Consider the following 20,413-nt stretch of genomic DNA (forward strand, 5'->3'; position numbering starts at 1 on the left):
TATTTTTGTAAATATATAACAGAAATGTGCATCAGCCGATTTGTCATCAGCATGATTCAACAGTAAAATATGAAGTGATTTAAACAGCATGAGATAAACTGCTAAAACAAGCTGAAATCAGAGTTATTCATGGAACATCTCCCAAATTACAAATTAAATCAAAGCCAAAATGAAAAGAAAACAAAAGTCACTTTTTTTTTTTTTTTTTTTTTTTTTTTTTTTTAAAGAGTGAACAACATATTTTCAAAAAGCTTTAACTAAAATTTTAACAACTGAACAGTGAAATGGTGTTGCATTTCTATTAAAACAGTTGAAATGAAAAGCGCTGCAGGAACAGTAGTCACTTATCTATAAAGAGAAAAAATACAAAACAACAAAAGGGTGATCACACGCTGCTATAAACATTAACAAGCTCCTAAAATCAACTCCTAACACAAAGCTAACCATTCACTCTCAATAAGATCAACAGCATATCACACACATTCATGTGCAATCCTTCAAAATGATAAACACTGAAAGATACATAACATCTTTAAAAGGGAACTGAATCTACTGAAAGCTGTAAATATATCTGCAGTTGCGAAGAACCGTTCTACACCTTTGTTAACCCTCAGTAATCAGGGTGACGCTACAATGAAAACGATATTTCTGGACACTCACCGACATGAAACATCTGAAATACAGCAACAGACAATGGCAGTTTTCTTACTTGTTCACCATAATTACTGGCTTAGAGTTAGAGCAAGTCAGATTTTAATTTAACATTAAATAAACATGTAATAACTCAGGCTTTTAAACAACACTACAACTAAAACTAAATCATGTTCGCATCTAAACCCATTAAGCCATAAACTAATGCAAGGAATACACTCAACCTCTGAGTGATCGATGTAGAACACGATGTGGAACACAATCAAATATCCTGTCGCCCTGTGAAGGACTGGCGCCCCCTGCAGGGTGTGTTCCCGATGCGCGCCCAGTGATTCTGGGTAGGCTCCGGACCCACCGTGACCCTGAACTGGATACGCAGCTCCAGAAAACGAACGAATGAATGAAATTAGAGTAATGCTCTAATGTGTTTATATAACTTATAATGGTTTACAGTTAATGACTGCAGCATAATCTACCAATCACAGGAAAAGAAATGCTCATGTACTAATAAGCTGATTAGATGTTATTTGGACATTGGGCCATACTCCACACAACACAGACATGTTAGTGGTATGATGGTGTTTGCTGTGTTAATTAAAGAGTATCAGGCACAACATCACGGTCAGTTCTTTTTTTTTTTTTTTACACAGCAGTGGTGTCACAGCTACATGTTCCACTAATAACTGTGTAAGTGGTAAATGAAAGGCATCTTAACACAAAACTGATTCTTAAATGGTAGAGTTACCATTACTCTCTCTCTCTCCGTCAGTGAAGGTAGCTTTACCACTAAGATTCATTCAGGAAACTCAGTCCTGGCCAGTGGGAGGCCATCTTCAATTAACTGACTCAGTGGAGGGCGACCGAAACATTGTTCAGCAACAGAAGAGACAGAGATTGAGGTTCCTCAAAAACGCTGGAGGATATCTTTGAAGTTTAAGTGACAGGAAATCAAGCAACTTCAAACTTGTTTTAAATATGGCACTTTACTGCACATTTAAGTGTAAAATTTCTCAAAATAAAACAAACTGTGCTGTCATTTTGTCTGCTTTCCACTCATTAAATCCAGCAAACAAACCATAATTATCCACTAAACTGTGCAGAATTGTGTTCTCTGTTGAGGATGTGTGTTTATTTTCATTCAGAGAATGTACATTGGGTGCCCAAGATATTGCATAAAACTGTAGGTACAATGTAGGTGTTTCTAATAAACTAGAAACTCATGGTAAGGAAACAAAAAGGTACAACTTCTTGGATGTGAAACATGGAGCTGTGACTGGAAATGAAAACAGCAGTGTTACTGGCACTACAGAAACAAGGATGCTTTACTGTTCAGCCTGAAAAGGATAGCTGAGGGCAGGGGGTAAAGTCGTGCCTCTAGGCTGTTCGTCCAGCAGCACCAAGTCCTCCACGTCTCTCCCTCGAAACCTACGGCGGGACACCTTCACCGTCACTTTCCGGCCTTGGAATATTTTGAGGGCCTCTTTGGAGGCCATCGCCCTGGCCGCACACTCGTCACGGCCGTACCCCGTGCCCATGTACACAGTCTGACATCGCAGTTCACACACCTGACCTTCCCTCTGCGTGCAGCCGGCGGGCAGGTCAGGAATGTCTTTGAGCGGAACAAACACGCAGCTCAAAGTGGCCTTACACGACTCCACGCAGGTACGCAGGATCTCAAAGTGGTCCAGATTGGGTCCGAAGCCTCCCGCCGACACCAGCTTCCAGGCCACAGCTTTATAGAGGCGATTAAAGAATGCCTGCTGTTGGGCAGGGGCCCCAGGCGGAGGGCCCAATTTCACAGGAGCAGCGATTGGATGTCTACTATTCCGCTCAACGGCTTTATTATCAGCATCATTAGAGCTTGTTTTACTCTTCTTAACGCAGCTCTCGGCATCCGGCACTGCATGTGATTATAAAGCAGTAAAGGTTAACCCTGTTAAATGATAAATACATTGGGCTTTTCAATCCTGATGCTCCACAAGACTGCATCATGCAAATGCAAGTGATTATGATTTTATTACATGCAAAGCGCTTCACGAAACTGGCTTGCAATCTACACTCACACACACACACACATCTACCAAAAAGCTCCACATATCACCTACTGTAATAGGGTCGCTATAAAACTGACTGCATAATACCTTTAATATAACAGTTACAGAGAGTAGCTGAGGAACACCAGCCTCCAACTTTCTCATTTGTCCAGTACAACTTTGTTAACAGACATAGCAAGTGTTATTAAATTAGGCAAAATCTGTGGGGAACAAACCCAAAAAGCAGTCTTTTAAACAACCTCTTTAGATGTGAATAAATAAGACACAATTTCTTCACTTTGTACATAATTTCATGAGTGTTTTCATAACTTTTCTCTAGGTTGTAACTGTATGGTAATGCTCAGTTTCCATTTACCTCATCTTGTGTAAGGCTACATTTAGGCAGTTGAGTGGATTCTGCTTACATTCCCATTATATCTTATGGCAAGAGGTGGAATCTGCCGTCCCTGCTTGTTCCACAGTGCATTTTCTGCCACGCATCCTCGAGGATGAAGTTGAAACATTTTCTACTTGAGCAAAAAATCTCCCAAACACCACGTATAAAATTCTGCTTAGATTCTTCTTTGCTTGCAACAGTTGTCACAGACATATTGCTTGCAGTTTCCACACGGATTTTTTTCGCAGGATCCACTCCTTGGCCTGAATACAGCCTAAAGCACATAATATTTTGAATGATGTCAGAATATAACACAGATTTTCCTCACCTGAAACAGCAGGCCTCTTGCCTTTTCCTACAATTTCACCTCTGGTCTTGTGAGGACAAACATCAGCTTCGTTCACAGTGATCCCCTTCGCCAGCTCATTCACTTTCTCCATTACAGACTGGGGATATCTACAGTGAGATAAGGTGGAATATGAATGGCAACCAATGTTCAAAATCTAAAACCCAGCAAAAGAAACAACCGCTCTATGAGATTTAGGGCCTCTACCAATGCTGATACATAACAAATTTGACAACGTAGATCTAGATTTGTGTTTGTATTACAGTTAGAGATATATAACATATGTTTTTTAATCAAAATATGTGAAATCATCATCCATTCCTTATAAAACCCAGTTGTTAAAGAAACACCGGGACTTGGGTCTTACCGACAGCCTAAGAAAATATGGTTGGACCAAACCTTGGACAGAGAAAGAAGTCTGTCCAGATCAGGGGTGGTGGTCCCTGGTCTGATGGAAGGAAAGCCCTCCATGTTGCGAAGGACAAATTCTCTTCTGGTAAACCAGTGATTATTTGTCTCATTGTGCTCCCTTAATGTCTCAACCCACTCCGCCAGGTGACGATTTTGTTTAAGAAACTCAGAAACATCTCCAGCACTCCCCTCCGCCATCCCTGAAACAAAACAAGACAAGGACACTTCAGGCTCATTTAGGGTTAAAAGTATGTGGAAGCCTCCTTCTTTAACGTTATCTGCTTCCCTGACCCAACTGCAGTGAGGTCCATTTTGTTGAAAATAATCAAATCCTTTCAGAAATTGTCCAAACTCTAGTCTAAAGCATTCCAAGAAGAAGCAGAGCCTTTTACTGCAGCAAAGTTGAACAAAATCACTGTAGTTACATTAAGAGTCTACAAAATGTGCCAGTGTTTGAATGTACATAAACAAGCCCCTTCAGATGACAGCAGCGTCTTCTATAAGATCCCACAACGCGTAGTTGGACAAGTAATCAAAATGGCCTCTGTCTAAGAGTGCAAGTTACTTTCAGCTAATTACCGTTTCCATTTAAAGCAGAAGTTTGCTTTTTCGGGTTTTCCGTTCCACCTTAAAAGAATGCAACAAATGCAGGCACTAGAATATAACTGCTGCACAATTTAAGGTGGAAAGGAAAATTCCAACTGATATTGCTAGCTCATTTCAGCCATTTAGTAACAACGTACTTTGTATTTATATCAAAAAAGCAAGAATATGTTATTCGTTGACGACCGGTTTCTAAATAAACACTCGTTTTAGCGTAACATTTCAAACCAAGGTTCGTAATTCTTATCGCCAGAAGTGTTAATAATATTGAAGCCCTGTGTTAGCTAGCATAGCTAATAGCTGTTCGTTTAACTTAGATGCTTTTATTACATAGCGACTTTTTTTAAAAATATAAATTCAGAGTAAAAGAGGCAACGGAAAGCCAACAGAAAGCAACAAGTAAAATGGCAACCTTTACAGAGCGTCTTTTCGTCGAAGCCACATAACAGGATAAGATTAAAGACCAGGCAAAACAAAATATTACGGAAAGGACTACATTTACCTACGGTGAGCTAAGAGACTACATTTCCCTACGTACTGAAGGGCTACATTTCCCTATGCACTACTTCCTTTCATACGTAAGGACTACCTTTTACAACGCGCTAAAGGAATACGTTTTACAGCGTTCAGTTAAAAGACTAAATTTCGCTACGTTTAAATGGACTGATATGTCCTAATGTTAAGCTAAAAGAATACCTATCCATGCATAATTAAGAAATACATTTTGCTACGCACTAAAAGACATCGTTTCCCAACGTACTAAAGCACTACATTTCCCAATAAGCTAAAGTACTACATTTCCCTACACACCACCGTATACTAAAGGACTACATTTCCCTAAATACTTAAGGACTACATTACCCAGTGGGCTAAAGGATTATAATTCCCTGTACACCAACGTATACTAAAGAACTACATTTCCCTAAATACCGAAGGACTACATTACCCAGTGGGCTAAAGAACTATAATTCCCTATACACTAACGTATACTAAACAACTACATTTCCCTAAATACTTAAGGACTACATTACCCAGTGGGCTAAAGAACTATAATTCCCTATACACTAACGTATACTAAAGAACTACATTTCCCAGTGCATTTAAGGACTACATTTCCCTACGTGCCGCCGGTTTTGGCGGTGTATACTGCTGTTGCCAGTAGTAGAGCAGATTTAATAGATGTTGTAATGTTTTAGGATCTCTTCTCTGTAATCTGGGTTATTCTGAAACAATGATCCACGAGCTGCTGCTTGCTTTAAGTGGATATCCCGGCTGTATTTTCACCTGGAATAAACAGAATGGCTTACAGGTAACGTTATATTTCCTATGTGTGCACCTAAAAGGTAAATGTAAATGTTCTGTGTAATGCTTGCTCTACACACTTTATGAATAATATATAGGTTCTGTACACTAATACAGTGTCCAGAGTGTGGGCACAGTGTTCAACAACTCCGGTAGCACAGGAAGATCACTATAATTTTATGGCAAATGGTTGCGTTTAGATTGATATTGGATTGTGTCTGTAACTGTGTGACTCCAGTTCAGGGTCACGGTGGATATCAAAATTGATTCACAGTAATAGTCCAATGTAAAATTAAACCAGTGAATATAAGGGTCCAGTTCTTATAACTTTGAAAATGGAGGTGCATTCTTGTTTTTCTTATTTGTTGCCGTGCATTATCCCTTCAATAAATTAACAGAAATTAATGGCAAATTTCATATCTTTCAGTAAGTAAATAAATACAAGTACAACTCATCAAGACATTTCATTTGACCATGAATATTAAAATGCAGACGTGTGTATTTGTGCAAGAGAAAGTTTGTCAATGCAGTTGTACAGAGTGATGTGTTTTTTGCAGGTGTCCCAGGATCTGCCATTCCTCCATCCCAGTGAAACCAGTGTCCTGAACCGTCTCTGTAAAATAGGCACGGATTACATGCGATTCACAGAGTTTATAGAGCAACACACAGGTCATGTCCACCTACAAGTATGTGTATTACAATTTTATATATATAAAAAAATGTTTTGCATGTTATTTGCTGTCCACCATTTTTAACACTCTGATGGTCTCTGCACTGTCACTCAGGAGCACTACTCAAACCAGCCAGTCCAGACTGGACTTCATGGGATTTACCTCAGGGCATTCTGCACTGGTCTGCACTCCATGTTGCAGCCGTACAGACAGGCCTTACTGGACCTCGAACAAGAGGTTGGGCATTTAATACTTTGTTATAATTAAAGAATTACATTCAGTGCTGAATTTCAGTCTCTGAAAATTCCTTTTTGCAGTTTCTTGGTGATCCACATCTCTCCATTTCACATGTGAACTACATGCTGGAACAGGTAGGGAACATTCAATTCAGTGTGTCCTTTCCCAATAAATGAAACATGATTATAATACAGGGCGGCATGGTGGCACAGCAGGTAGTGTCGCAGTCACACAGCGGTTGTGGGTTTGATTACCGCTCCGGGTGACTGTCTGTGAGGAGTGTGGTGTGTTCTCTCTGTGTCTGCGTGGGTTTTCTCCGGGTGACTGTCTGTGAGGAGTGTGGTGTGTTCTCCCTGTGTCTGCGTGGGTTTCTTCCAGGTGACTGTCTGTGAGGAGTGTGGTGTGTTCTCTCTGTGTCAGCGTTGGTTTCCTCCGGGTGACTGTCTGTGAGGAGTGTGGTGTGTTCTCCCTGTGTCTGCGTGGGTTTCCTCCAGGTGACTGTCTGTGAGGAGTGTGGTGTGTTCTCCCTGTGTCTGCGTGGGTTTCTTCCAGGTGACTGTCTGTGAGGAGTGTGGTGTGTTCTCCCTGTGTCTGCGTGGGTTTCCTCCAGGTGACTGTCTGTGAGGAGTGTGGTGTGTTCTCTCTGTGTCTGCGTGGGTTTCCTCCAGGTGACTGTCTGTGAGGAGTGTGGTGTGTTCTCTCTGTGTCTGCGTGGGTTTCTTCCAGGTGACTGTCTGTGAGGAGTGTGGTGTGTTCTCTCTGTGTCTGCGTTGGTTTCCTCCGGTTGACTGTCTGTGAGGAGTGTGGTGTGTTCTCCCTGTGTCTGCGTGGGTTTCCTCCAGGTGACTGTCTGTGAGGAGTGTGGTGTGTTCTCCCTGTGTCTGCGTGGGTTTCCTCCAGGTGACTGTCTGTGAGGAGTGTGGTGTGTTCTCTCTGTGTCTGCGTAGGTTTCCTCCGGGTGACTGTCTGTGAGGAGTGTGGTGTGTTCTCCCTGTGTCTGCGTGGGTTTCTTCCAGGTGACTGTCTGTGAGGAGTGTGGTGTGTTCTCCCTGTGTCTGCGTGGGTTTTCTTCCAGGTGACTGTCTGTGAGGAGTGTGGTGTGTTCTCTCTGTGTCTGCGTGGGTTTCCTCCAGGTGACTGTCTGTGAGGAGTGTGGTGGGTTTCCTCCGGGTGACTGTCTGTGAGGAGTCTGGTGTGTTCTCCCTGTTTCTGCGTGGGTTTCCTCCGGGTGCTCCGGTTTCCTCCCACAGTCCAAAAACACATGTTGGTAGGTGGATTGGCGACTCAAGAGTGTCCGTAGGTGTGAGTGTGTGAGTGAATGTGTGAGTGTTGCCCTGTGAAGTACTGGCGCCCCCTCCAGGGTGTATTCCTGCCTTGCGCCCAATGATTCCAGGTAGGCTCTGGACCCACCGCGACCCTGAACTGGATAAGGGTTACAGATAATGAATGAATAAATGAATGATTATATTACACTAACGATGTTGTACACCTCATCGTTTTTGCTTAAATTCAGAAATTGGGTGTGATTCTTTTCTATCATGTAAAACCAATTTAGCTGCACATACAGGTATAAAATATTCTGATATGAGGATTATCGTCCATTAATATGATTTTAGAGTTTTAAATATTAGGCATGTTTTGATGTTCAGGATTTTATTCAAATTAAAACCGTTATACAGCACTGAGAATATATCTATAATTCATTTCCTGAATCACTCATTTGAAAAGCAATAATCAAAACAAAAATAATGAAATTGCTAATTATATTCAACAAGTTACTACAAAAATATCGTTAAAATAAATTATCATACTACTTGCATTATTGCATCATATTTCATATGTCATTATTTCGTGTTGTTCATAAAATATAAAAAAAAAAATCATTGAATTATACAGGGGTTGGACAATGAAAGTGAAACACCTGGTTTTAGACTACAGTAATTTATTAGTGTGGTGTAGGGCCTCTTTTTGCGGCCAATACAGCGTCAGCTCGTCTTGGGAATGACATACACAAGTCCTGCACAGTGGTCAGAGGGATTTGAAGCCATTCTTCTTGCAGGATAGTGGCCAGGTCTCTACGTGATGCTGGTGGAGGAAAACGTTTCCTGACTCGCTCCTCCAAAACACCCCAAAGTGGCTCAATAATATTTAGATCTGGTGACTGTGCAGGCCATGGGAGATGTTCAACTTCACTTTCATGTTCATCAAACCAGTCTTTCACCAGTCTTGCTGTGTGTATTGGTGCATTGTCGTCCTGATACACGGCACCGCCTTCAGGACACAATGTTTGAACCATTGGATGCACATGGTCTTACTGGTGCAATGTGGAGTTAATGAAGATTGTCCACCAGGCAATTTAGCCATGAAACCTCCCACACTACAATGACAGGGGTTTCACTTTTATTGTCTAACCCCTGTATTTCTATAAATTAACTTTGAAAAACCATAATAACATGTGATCCTCAACTTTAAATACTGTGTAGATTTGATGAGTAACTTTTACCTTCTCCTGAGCAGTTTCACATGCTCTTCCCGTCTGTGATGGCTGTTGTGGAGACCATCAAATCACAGAAGGTAAGAGGCTCAGCGCTGGATTATTGAGTGATTAATGTCCCAGGATTAAGAAATGTTTGATGTGATTTCGACTGTTAAAGAACTGTTTTTGTCCTGATCAGATCCACGGATGCCAGATTCTGGAGACCGTTTATAAACACAGCTGTGTGGGACTGCCGCCAGTGCGCATGGCCTTAGAAAAGTGAGCTCCGATTTCATATGAAAAAACCGTGTAATGTCCACATATTGTTTAGAACTTTTTTGTATTAATTTTATTATAATGTGAATGTCAGTGTAAGAGTGGTGTTTGTCGTTGTTTCATTTGGGTCGTATCTAAATGACAGAATTAAGCCTGACCTTTCACCCCAAACCCAGACAACGGAAGTTCACTGGAAAATTAATTTTCCTTCCCATTTTGCCGATGTCCGTGTTGTAGACTTGGTGCTGCTGTTTGGTTTTAAGGAGCTCTTCCCTTGTGTAGGATTCTTGCAGTGTGCCATGGTGTGATGTACAAGCAGCTGGCTGCATGGATGCTGCATGGTCTTCTCCTGGATCAGAATGAGGAGTTCTTTGTGAGGAAGGGTCCGAGTGCAGGAGGAGCTGCAGCAGCGCAGGAAGAAGAGGAAGAAGACCTTGGCATTGGAGGACTGAGCGGAAAACAGCTCAGAGAGCTGCAGGACTTGGTGAGGGGGAACTTTGGCTTTGGCTTTTTGAACGAGGCACCGTACATTACAGCCAATCAAAACTGAGGACATTTACAAGTCCGCCTTAAAGCCATGGTAACACCTGAATTTTTAAATAGGGCTTTGTTTGAAAATAGTTATCAAACAGTTCATTAATATTCAAAGAAACAGGAGTGGGCACCATTTAATGCCAACAGAAATGTAGTATATAGGCGCTCCTTCCTATCTTATCTTATCTAATCGTATCTTATGTAAATGTTGACGCTCTATTTCTCAACGTAAACCAAGCCTAGAACTACTTTCCAAAAACTACAGCTAAAGTTCAGTTGCTCAGTCTGGATCTGTGCTCATTACTGGGGAATATGCCTGGACATGCCCCAGTTGTTTTAGTTGTTTTAACTCATGTTCCTGTTACGAAGGAAACTGAGGTTATATCAACCTCAAACAGGGGTCAGAGTGAAGACACAGATCATCTCATGGCTCCAGGGCACTTCAGCATAAATTTTGAATCTTTACTCTGATACTCAGACCATTATTTATGATCGTGTTTTGCTTTTAAAGCTCATGACCTTAAAGTCCTGCCCCTATTAGATGATAATTAGAATTAAACTGACATATTGAAATGCCAGGCTATGCACCTGTAGGCCAAATTTTGTAGATACGATGTTAGACTCTGTTGAACGCTGACGTCTGACTTTTTTTTTTACTTCATAAAAGTCCTTTTTATGACTTGCATTTACATACATCATGTTATCCTGAGCTGCCTGACACTGGGCTCTTTTTAATTCACATTTTTAGTACAAACCGGATTCCAAAAAAGTTGGGACACTAAACAAATTGTGAATAAAAACTGAATGCAATGATGTGGAGACGGCAAATGTCAATATTTTATTCGTAATAGAACATAAATGACAGATCAAACGTTTAATCTGAGTAAATGTAACATTTTAAAGGAAAAATATGTTGATTCAAAATTTCACAGTGTCAACAAATCCCAAAAAAGTTGGGACAAGTAGCAATAAGTGGCTGGAAAAAGGAAATTGAGCATATAACGAACAGCTGGAAGACCAATTAACACTAATTAGGTCAATTGACAACATTATTGGGTATAAAAAGAGCTTCTCAGAGTGTCAGTGTCTCTCTGAAGCCAAGATGGTAAGAGGATTACCAGTTCCACCATTGTTGCGCAGAAAGATAGTGCAGCGATACCAGAATGGTGTTACCCAGCATAAAATAGCAAAGACTTTTAAGTTCTCATCATCAACCGTGCATAACATCATCAAAAGATTCAGAGAATCTGGAACAATTGCTGTGCGTAAGGGTCAAGGCCGTAAAACTCTACTGGATGCTCGTGATCTCCGGGCCCTTAAACGTCACTGCACCTCAAACAGGAATGCCACTGTCAAGGAAATAACAGAATGGGCTCAGGTATACTTCCAGAAAGCATTGTCAGTGAACACAATCCACCGTGCCATCCGCCGTTGCCAGCTGAAACTCTACAGTGCAAAGAGGAAGCCATTTCTAAGCAAGCTCCACAAGCTCAGACGTTTGCACTGGGCCAAGGGTTTTTTAAAATGGAGTGTGGCAAAATGGAAGACTGTTCTGTGGTCAGATGAGTCACGATTTGAAGTTCTTTATGGAACACTGGGACGCCATGTCATCCGGACCAGAGAGGACAAGGATAACCCAAGTTGTTATCGACGCTCCGTCCAGAAGCCTGCATCACTGATGGTATGGGGTTGCATGAGTGCTTGTGGCATGGGCAGCTTGCATGTCTGGAAAGGCACCATTAATGCAGAGAACTATGTTCAGGTTCTAGAACAACATATGCTCCCATCTAGACGTCATCTCTTTCAGGGAAGACCCTGCATTTTTCAACAAGATAATGCCAGACCACATTCTGCAGCAATCACATCATCATGGCTACATAGGAGAAGGATCCGGGGACTGAAATGGCAGCCTGCAGTCCAGATCTTTCACCTGTAGAGAACATTTGGCGCATCATAAAGAGGAAGGTGCGACAAAGAAGGCCCAAGACGATTGAACAGTTAGAGGCCTGTATTAGACATGAATGGAAGAGCATTCCTATTTCTAAACTTGAGAAACTGGTCTCCTCTGTCCCCTGACATCTGAGTGTTGTAAGAAGAAGGGGGGATGCCTCACAGTGGTAAAAAATGGCCTTGTCCCATTTTTTTGGGGATTTGTTGACGCCATGAAATTTTGAAACAACATATTTTTTCCTTAAAATGATACATTCTCTGTTTAAACTTTTGATCTGTGATTTGTGTTCTATTCTGAATAAAAAACTGACAGTTGGCACCTCCACATCATTGCATTCAGTTTTCATTCACAATTTGTTTAGTGTCCCAACTTTTTTGGAAACCGGTTTGTATGTTTGTGCCATAATATTATTGATATGGCTTTCTAATACTTGAATATGTTTTATATTTTTTCAGAGACTTAGATCTCTGGATCCTTCAAGACTTGCATATTGTAATAAGTCAAATTATCTGGCGTATTTATTGTTTTTTCTCCTCTGTAGAGGCTGATAGAAGAGGAGAACATGCTCGCTCCTTCTCTGCAGCAGTTCTCTTTGCGTGTAGAGATGCTTCCCTCATACATTCCTGTCCGTGTGGCTGAGAAAATCCTGTTCGTCGGGGAGTCTGTCCAGATGTTTGAGAACCACAACCAGAGTCCATCGAGAGCTGGTTAGTGTCTTTAATTAATGTCACACAGAAGTACATGTAGATCAGGGTTTCTTAAATGAGCAGAAGCCAGTGGCTGAAGAAACAATAGCCCACAGTTTGATATTTGGGAGTCTGCTTCCACAATACACACACTGTTGAAAATTTGAAATAAAATATGGGATTCATGTGTTCTAGTCACATATAGGTGGGCTTTGAGGCAGACAGGGCTGAGGACTGTGAAGTAGAACACAACGGTTGGTCTTGAACGTGATCATATTTGTTAAGGCCTGTCTTGTTCTGATCTGACACAGGCTCCATACTAAAACACCAGGAGGACACGTTCGCTGCAGAGCTCCACAGACTCAAACAGCAGCCGCTCTTCAGCCTTGTGGACTTTGAGAATGTGATAGATGGGATTCGTAGCACGGTCGCTGAGGTTCGTTATGAGGCAACTGGGTTTTGAGTGTGTGTGTAGTGTGTGTATACTCACACTCCCACATAATTAACCTTTTTACTTCTCTCTTCTAATAGCATCTCTGGACTTTGATGGTTGAGGAGTCTGATCTTTTAGGACAACTCAAGGTAAACAACAAAAATATAGACCCTTTATCCAGAAAACTTGGAACAATTTTTTTTTTTTAAATGCACTAAAACATGAAACTTTTCACACTTATTTTTTCCTAATTTGTGTAAATATATATACAATGCAGACACACACATTCACTCACACACTCACTCACACCTACCAACGTGTGTTTTTGGACTGTGGGAAGAAACCGGAGCACCCGGAGGAGACCCACGCAGACACAGGGAGAACACACCACACTCCTCACAGACAGTCACCCGGAGGAGACCCACGCAGACACAGGGAGAACACACCACACTCCTCACAGACAGTCACCCGGAGGAGACCCACGCAGACACAGGGAGAACACACCACACTCCTCACAGACAGTCACCCGGAGGAGACCCATGCAGACACAGGGAGAACACACCACACTCCTCACAGACAGTCTACCGGAGCGGGAATAGAACCCAAAACCTCCAGGTCCCTGGAGCTGTGTGGCTGAGACACCTACCTGCTGCACCACTGAGCCGCACTCTATATATATATATATATATATATATATATATATATATATATATATATATATATATATATAAAATTCTTTCATTAAAAATATTTTTATGACTACAAATCACATGAAATATGTCAGTAAATGCATTGGAAGCTTTTATACAAGATAAATATATCAGACAAATAAAGAGAATTAAGAACTCACAGATTCATGTTTAATTTTACATAAATGTAGCATTTTACAAAAGTTACTTTTATGGAAATTGAGTTATAAATGAGATCATTTTTTGATTGAACTTGTATTGTCCCTTAATAGATCATAAAGGATTTTTACTTGCTGGGCCGTGGAGAACTGTACCAAGTCTTCATTGACCTCGCCCAGCAGATGCTCAAGACGCCTCCATCAGCCGTGACTGAACATGGTAGTTTATTTTGATATTAAAATAAATAAATCAATAAGTTCTAATAAAATAGGAAGTGTAATATTTTGTCCTTTTTTTCTGCAGATGTTAATGTGGCCTTCCAGCAAGCTGCTCACAAAGTTCTGCTTGATGATGATAACCTGTTACCTCTCTTGCATCTCACCATTGAATATCAAGGGAAAGATACTAAAGGTGAGTCCCCACAGTGAACTGTTCTTACTTTGTGTATGTAGCCCACTGTATTTCATATGTTATGGTGAAATGATTAAGACATTATATTAGATGAAAGGCACATAGCACCACTTAGTGGTCACAGTCAGAATTCTCTTATTATTTGAATCTCTTATGTAAGCAGTTATTATGTATGGGTTTTTTCTATTTAAAAAATGTAATGTAAATATAATTACAAAATAAAAGACAATACATTAATGCAAAGCTAACTCAAGCTAGTCATCACAAAACTTATGAATGAATAAAACAAGTGCTTGGTATAGATTTTTTTTCCCCCCTGTAGCCGTACTGACTATTGTATCTTTATAGAGCCTTCTGGGAACCGAGAGGGCACCACGCCCCCTCAGGAATCTTCTCCTCGTGAGGCTCCATCCACAGGCTGGGTGGCTCTGGGCCTGGCCTACAAGGTCCAGTGGCCACTGCACATTCTCTTTACTCCTGCTGTGTTAGAAAAGTAAGTGGAGGAGGAACTCATCCCATTCTCCTGAGTGTTCGTCTATCGAGACTGTAGAAACCGCACTATTGAACGTGTTTGAATGGGTGCACTTTAGCTAGAAGGGTTAATACAATACAATAACTGTTCTTTCAATAAGGCGCTATGTTTTGTGCGGTCGTGCCCCTCTGTAGGTACAACGTCGTGTTTCGTTACCTGCTCAGTGTGCGTCGAGTTCAGTCGGAGCTTCAGCACTGCTGGGCCCTGCAGATGCAGCGCAAACACTTAAAGTCCAACCAGACAGACGCAGTCAAATGGAGACTGCGCAACCACATGGCCTTCCTGGTGGATAACCTGCAGTACTACCTACAGGTATTACTTTACACCTGGGACAAACCTTTCATTAGTTTTATTATATTTACCACATTCATTTTGAAAATTGGATTCCGAATCAGGTGGATGTACTGGAGTCCCAGTTCTCCCAGCTCTTGCAGCAGATCAACGCAACTCGAGACTTTGAGAGCATTCGTCTGGCTCACGACCATTTCCTCAGTAATCTCCTAGCTCAGTCCTTCATCCTCCTCAAACCAGTAAGAATAAAAAAAAGACCTCAAAAGTCCAGCTTTAGAAATACTTCTATATTTATGTATGCAGTTCAGTGCGATGTTTTTTTATACCCCCCCCCCCCTCCTAGGTGTTTCACTGTTTGAACGAGATTCTGGATCTCTGTCACAACTTCTGTTCACTTGTGAGTCAGAATCTGGGGCCTCTGGATGAGAGAGGAGCAGCTCAGCTGGACATTATGGTGAAGGTGAGCAGACTAATTTTTAGAGGACAATAAATTTGTGGAACCTTCTCAATTTGAATCATAGTTAAGTGTCTAACCCTTTCTTGGACTTCAACTTTGATGCATTTAAATGATTTGAAAGACTCAAGTTCTTCTGTTAAAAGGTTTACACTCCTCTGGTCTTCACCTGACGCTGTAACAAGTGTTAAACACTTCATTCGCAGGGGTTCAGTCGCCAGTCCTTTCTGCTCTTTAAGATCCTGTCCAGTGTGCGTAACCACCAAATTAATTCAGATCTGGCTCAACTGCTGCTGCGTCTAGATTACAACAAATACTACACACAGTCAGGAGGCACTCTGGGAAGGTAAGGCAAGGCTAAGTGGAAAGAGTGTATTTCATTCGTGTAAATGTTAATGTTTCCCCTTTCTCTTGCAGTTTTGGGCTCTAAGCCTGAAGTAAAGTTAAGCACCACGTAAATCTGCTTTGATACATGAAAGTGTAATATGCAAAAGCTGAAACTGTTCATTTACGGCTTGGCTTCTGTGAGATTTCTGATTGGAACATGTATTATACTTGTAAATACTGTGCATGTATTCCTTCATCACTTGTAAAATAAAACCAGTTGGAAAAAGGACACACTTTATTACTTCATAAAAACAGAGCTTAAAACTATATACAGTAAAAGGCCAGCATGCACTAAAACAGACGAGGACATTTAAAAGACAGAAAAGAAGGGGATGAGTGGACGGTGCTTAAGGAGAGAAGTCGTGACGGTATTCTGGCTGACCGTCAAAGGCCAGACGTTCTCCGCAGATGACGCTCTGAATCAGCCACTCCAGAGACACCACTGCGGTGGAGGCACTGGGGGCAGACTTCAGAATCTCCGGAGGACATGAGTGTGCACACACCACCACATCGAATTTTTCAGCTGGAACATCTGCCAATAAGCACAAAAGACAGATTGAGAACCCAATATCTGTTATTATTTATTTTAGGACACAGACAGAGAGAAACACTCTTCAAGTGTAGGATGAACAATACACCACCTACCGGAACTGTTGCCGTTTGTTTTATGTTGATGGACCTTTGTGCTTCCACACATGGTAAGCATGGATGTCCACAAATCCACACGATCTTCAGAAATCAGCAGGACTTTCAATGCTTTAAAAGGGCTGCAGCGTGGATGCCTGTCAGCAACAGAAACATAATGATGTTTCTACAGAAAGCAGTAGGAAAGCACAGGAAAGTTAATCACAATATTTATTCTTTACCATTCTACCACTCGTTTCTCGGGCCCCAGGCCAGCGGGCAGCAGGTAGTTCCTGTAGTTCATCAGCTTCTTCTCCTGACAGCAGTCTCTTACCCAGACCTGAGAGACACAGGGAACTCCTCCTGCCACGCACAGAAGGTACGTCCTGGTGCGGCAATGCTGGTCCGCTATCAGCAGGCTCTGATACGCTGCTTTACACTGTAAAGAAACACAGCCGTCGTAGTTTTTAAGCTCCTTCATAGGCTGCGGGAATATTTTATAGGAGGTGGTCATTTAAATGAATATTTTTACCTGCTCTTCATTAAACGCGGGCAGAATCATTCCTCCTCCGGCCTCTAGCTGTTGCTGGGTGTAGCCTTTGTTATACGGCGCGGTCGGCACATATTCTAATTATAAAGGAGAAATGCGTTTTAGGCTGAAGTCAGACCATTTAACACAGGGGAAGGTGCTGATAAGTATCACACACAACTGTCCTTCAAGGTTGGTTTCCCAAAGACTGACCCTGTCCTGGACTACATATTCTTTTAAACTGGGAAACCAGGCCAAGCCTCTTTTAATCCCTACTCTGGACTCTCATTTGTATTGATACTGACTGCACGTCACACAAAACATGCAGCCCTTGAAGGGTGTAGAAACAGATGTTATGAGGTCTCCGTCCTCTCACCTTCCTCATCATCACTGGTCAGCTGGTTGGAGTCTCTGTCATTCTCAGAGGACGCAGTCAGCATGAAAACGAACCCCATGAAGAGATCGCTGCTCTCAGGAAGCGGACCATGGGTCACCAGCAGGTCATTAGGGTCAGAGGGCATCTCGGCTCCGCTCCCAGAGGTGTTACACAAAGCAAACCGTGAGCCTGAATGAACGGAGAAACAAGTGAGGACATAATCCAGCTGAGGCTTTAATAAAAAACACAGAAACCATGCTAAATATCAGAGGATGCAGATTATAAGTAACCACCACCATGTGAGGATAACACCAACCACACCTGCCTTACCAAGTGCTCCCAAAAGGTAAACAAATCAGTAACATACCATTATCCATAAGAGAACCAGACCTGCAGCTAATTTTAAGTAAATGAACGTGATTCATACTTTCAATTTCACCATTTACAAAATACAAAACGAGAGGCTGGAGAATACACTGCCCACCGCACATTTTCTCAAACATCGTTCAGGTTCTGGCTATAACACAGCAATTAGAACTTTAATACCCACTTGTAAAACAGCTATTGAATGTCATAATACACAAAAACATTGTACTTTACACAGTGAAACCTACACAAATAACGAACCAGGAGGTACTAAATGATATAACTAGCTCCAAAAACAGTTAATTAAAAAGTATGTTCAGGTTAAAACATTATAAAATTGTTTAAAAAGTCCTGTAAATCATATAAAAGCTCTAAAACATGTTTTTAAACGTCAGACTGATCTCCTGAAAGTCTGCATCATTAATCTCTGTCCCCACGGAGCACGGTCTCTGTACCCCCTCTGGCTCCGCCTCCTCGGCGTCCTCTCTTTGCAGGAGTCTTCTCGTCCTCTGTGGAGCTGCCAAGTTTCCGTTTGCCCGGGGTTCTTGGGCTGTTGGTGGCACTGCGAGTGGGAGTTCCTGGGTCAGCCCCATTGCCTCGGCGCCTCCGCTTTCCTTCCACTAGGTTATCTAATTTGAGCAGAATCAGTTAGTATACAATGTTAATACTAATATTTTCCTGTATTAGAGAGTATCCAGTGTCCTCTCTTTAAATGTAGAGCTCTGGAAATGTGTCTGGGTCACTTACCGAGGCTGATATCTGAGGCCATGGTTTGGGGAGTGGAGGGTTCGAAAGGCCCGAGACCAAACTGTTCCCTCAGTCTGTTTCCTTGCTCCATAGTGAGGATCACAGCAGTCCTGCTGTACCATGTACTCTGACCATCCTTCTCCACACAGTACATTAACTCGGAGTCTTGAAACTTATGGCCCTTGACTAGACCTGCGGCACCAACACAACCACAATAATGAACTGTCAAATTAATTCTAATAGAAAAAAAGAAATGACTCAATTTTAAAAATGTTACAGATAATAAAAATACAAAAGCAGCATAAGGAGTCCTGCCCAGGGACACTTATTGATTAACTATGGAGGGGTGATAAACTCTACACCAGCCACTAATGCATATTCACGCCACAGACAATCCCAGCCCGGTACCTGTGTTGAAGAACTCCTCCTCTGTCAATGCCGTGACCTCCGTCTCCATGGGGATGGGGTCACACAGCAGGATGTCCTTGCCCTGAACCTCACACTCCTGGTTGTCATCAAACAGCATTCTGAAGCGGTTCTCCCCCAGGTCTCGAGTAATGGTCCCAGAGTAGAAGAAAGAATTGGATGACCACTTGGCCATCACTCGCAACCCCACGAAACTGCTGCCCCCACTGCTGATCTCTGAGGGAGTGGTGTTGAGGGAGTCCGAGCGGCTCGTGATGCTGCGGGATTGTGGACTTCCCAGGACACGAGGGTTCGAGCGGTGAACGTGCTCCTCCTCGGAAGAGGACACAGCCTGAACATGAGCTCCACCTCTCTGACCCACCCGTCCCCCTCTGAGAGAGACCAGCAGATCAGAATTAGCAAGAAAATGGCAGTGGAAACTGTTAGGAATATAAACTGCCTGTCAATAGTTTGGGGGCAATAAAGGCTAACATTGATAAAACTAGGAGTCATCATTTAGGTTTTAATTGGGGTCATGCAGATTTGTCAAAACGTTTAAAATGTCTTAAAACCTGAAAATTAAGTGTTTGTGTGCTTTTTTACAACATTTAGTAACCAACTGAAAACTTTGCAGTTGTTTAACTGAAGTAAATAAAGATAAGAAAGTGCCTATTTCAACCCCAAACTGATGACAGGTAGCATACATTTTCCTTTAAAAGAGAGATGCAGGTAAAACAAGTGTCTCTAGTTGTTTTAAATAGAGGGTACTATCTCTATCGTGCAAGAAGGAAAAGATTTTTACTGAGATGATAAGTACGACTGTGACTGTGTTGAGAGTGAGGACCCTGCTGACAGAGCTCCCTCACCTGGGGCTGCGAGAGGGAGGCCGTCCACGCCGACCGTGACCCCGAGGGCTCATAGCGACCAACGGAGACCCCCACGCCACCTGGAGCTCTGACCCCACAGCCGCACTGGCCTTGGGCTGTTGCCTGCCCCCTCTCCTGGGGCTGAGGACACACAAATGTACAGAGAGCGGTCAGAGGACACGCACCCAAGCCAGTGGACAACAGCAGCAGTAGCAGCAGGGGGCCAAGACCATGTGCCACTTAGGTCAATTTGCAAATGTGCGAGTAGATGAGAAAAGGGCACCCACAGACACAGAAGCTTGCGAAAACACAGGGGCGTGCGTTTCATCGTTTACTACTAATAATAATAAAGTGCAGTGATATTGGAATATCATTCATCTCAGTTCATTCTCTGTAACCCGCTTCATCCCGTTCAGGGTGGAGGCGCGTCCAGAACCTGTCCACAATCATTGGACGCAAGACAGGATCCCAGGGCGTCACACACTCAACACTCTGACACCTGTGGACACTTTTGAATAGTCAATCAACCCATCAACGTGTTTTTGAACTGCATCAATCTCTGGGACTGAA

At 42.3% G+C, this 20,413-nt stretch overlaps 3 protein-coding genes across 12 annotated transcripts in view; 1 reads left to right on the forward strand and 2 right to left on the reverse strand.

The window, feature by feature from the left end:
* On the reverse strand, positions 1-5,205 carry LOC136677339 (protein CDKN2AIP homolog A-like). Of its 6 annotated transcripts, none has more exons than XM_066654865.1 (4): positions 4,944-5,205; positions 3,827-4,038; positions 3,410-3,537; positions 1-2,551 (listed from the first exon to the last, which is right to left on the reverse strand). In XM_066654865.1, exons 2-4 carry the CDS (start codon positions 3,946-3,948, stop codon positions 1,974-1,976), a joined length of 828 nt encoding a protein of 275 aa, XP_066510962.1. In that variant the 5' UTR covers positions 3,949-4,038; positions 4,944-5,205; the 3' UTR covers positions 1-1,973. The 6 variants fall into 6 exon arrangements, with proteins under 6 accessions (XP_066510962.1, XP_066510961.1, XP_066510959.1 ...); XM_066654864.1 differs by having other exon boundaries at positions 4,854-5,204; XM_066654862.1 differs by having other exon boundaries at positions 3,795-4,038; positions 4,944-5,200.
* Positions 4,587-16,170, forward strand: LOC136677338 (gamma-tubulin complex component 4). 3 transcript variants are annotated; one of them, XM_066654859.1, is made up of 19 exons: positions 4,587-4,948; positions 5,638-5,750; positions 6,301-6,429; positions 6,529-6,651; positions 6,732-6,785; positions 9,169-9,225; positions 9,327-9,406; positions 9,686-9,887; positions 12,430-12,595; positions 12,886-13,010; positions 13,106-13,156; positions 13,969-14,074; positions 14,159-14,266; positions 14,615-14,759; positions 14,933-15,110; positions 15,194-15,328; positions 15,433-15,549; positions 15,750-15,889; positions 15,961-16,170. In XM_066654859.1, the coding sequence occupies exons 2-19, from the start codon at positions 5,673-5,675 to the stop codon at positions 15,971-15,973; spliced, it is 2,007 nt and encodes a 668-aa protein (XP_066510956.1). In that variant the 5' UTR covers positions 4,587-4,948; positions 5,638-5,672; the 3' UTR covers positions 15,974-16,170. The 3 variants fall into 3 exon arrangements, with proteins under 3 accessions (XP_066510956.1, XP_066510955.1, XP_066510957.1); XM_066654858.1 differs by lacking the exon at positions 4,587-4,948 and having other exon boundaries at positions 5,578-5,750; XM_066654860.1 differs by lacking the exons at positions 4,587-4,948; positions 5,638-5,750; positions 6,301-6,429; positions 6,529-6,651; positions 6,732-6,785 and adding an exon at positions 7,780-7,918 and having other exon boundaries at positions 15,961-16,169.
* The window catches only part of LOC136677337 (TP53-binding protein 1-like), a 27,461-nt gene continuing 23,201 nt past the window's right edge, over positions 16,154-20,413 (reverse strand). For 2 of the 3 annotated variants that reach the window (XM_066654856.1, XM_066654855.1), the window contains exons 21-29: positions 19,844-19,984; positions 18,981-19,369; positions 18,573-18,764; positions 18,281-18,454; positions 17,460-17,648; positions 17,087-17,181; positions 16,797-16,993; positions 16,576-16,712; positions 16,154-16,462 (exon numbers count right to left, since the gene is read on the reverse strand). In XM_066654856.1, coding sequence (XP_066510953.1) covers positions 16,278-16,462; positions 16,576-16,712; positions 16,797-16,993; positions 17,087-17,181; positions 17,460-17,648; positions 18,281-18,454; positions 18,573-18,764; positions 18,981-19,369; positions 19,844-19,984 — 1,699 coding nt within the window. In that variant the 3' untranslated portion in view covers positions 16,154-16,277. The remainder of the gene's footprint in view (positions 16,463-16,575; positions 16,713-16,796; positions 16,994-17,086; positions 17,182-17,459; positions 17,649-18,280; positions 18,455-18,572; positions 18,765-18,980; positions 19,370-19,843; positions 19,985-20,413) is intronic. The other variant, XM_066654857.1, reaches the window with a different exon arrangement.

Source organism: Hoplias malabaricus, chromosome X2, assembly GCF_029633855.1.
Source record: "Hoplias malabaricus isolate fHopMal1 chromosome X2, fHopMal1.hap1, whole genome shotgun sequence".
In the NCBI taxonomy this organism is placed as follows: Eukaryota; Metazoa; Chordata; class Actinopteri; order Characiformes; family Erythrinidae; genus Hoplias; species Hoplias malabaricus.

Coding starts and splice junctions, on each gene's coding strand:
- LOC136677339 (XM_066654862.1), bottom strand. CDS start 4,036: ATGGCGGAGGGGAGTGCTGGAGATGTTTCTGAGTTTCTTAAACAAAAT. Junction 3,538..3,794: donor CATATTTTCTTAGGCTGTCG/GTAAGACCCAAG, acceptor ATCTCACTGTAG/ATATCCCCAGTCTGTAATGG. Junction 2,552..3,409: donor CAAGAGGCCTGCTGTTTCAG/GTGAGGAAAATC, acceptor AATCACATGCAG/TGCCGGATGCCGAGAGCTGC.
- LOC136677338 (XM_066654859.1), top strand. CDS start 5,673: ATGATCCACGAGCTGCTGCTTGCTTTAAGTGGATATCCCGGCTGTATT. Junction 6,786..9,168: donor TGAACTACATGCTGGAACAG/GTAGGGAACATT, acceptor TCTCCTGAGCAG/TTTCACATGCTCTTCCCGTC. Junction 13,011..13,105: donor TTCGTAGCACGGTCGCTGAG/GTTCGTTATGAG, acceptor CTCTTCTAATAG/CATCTCTGGACTTTGATGGT.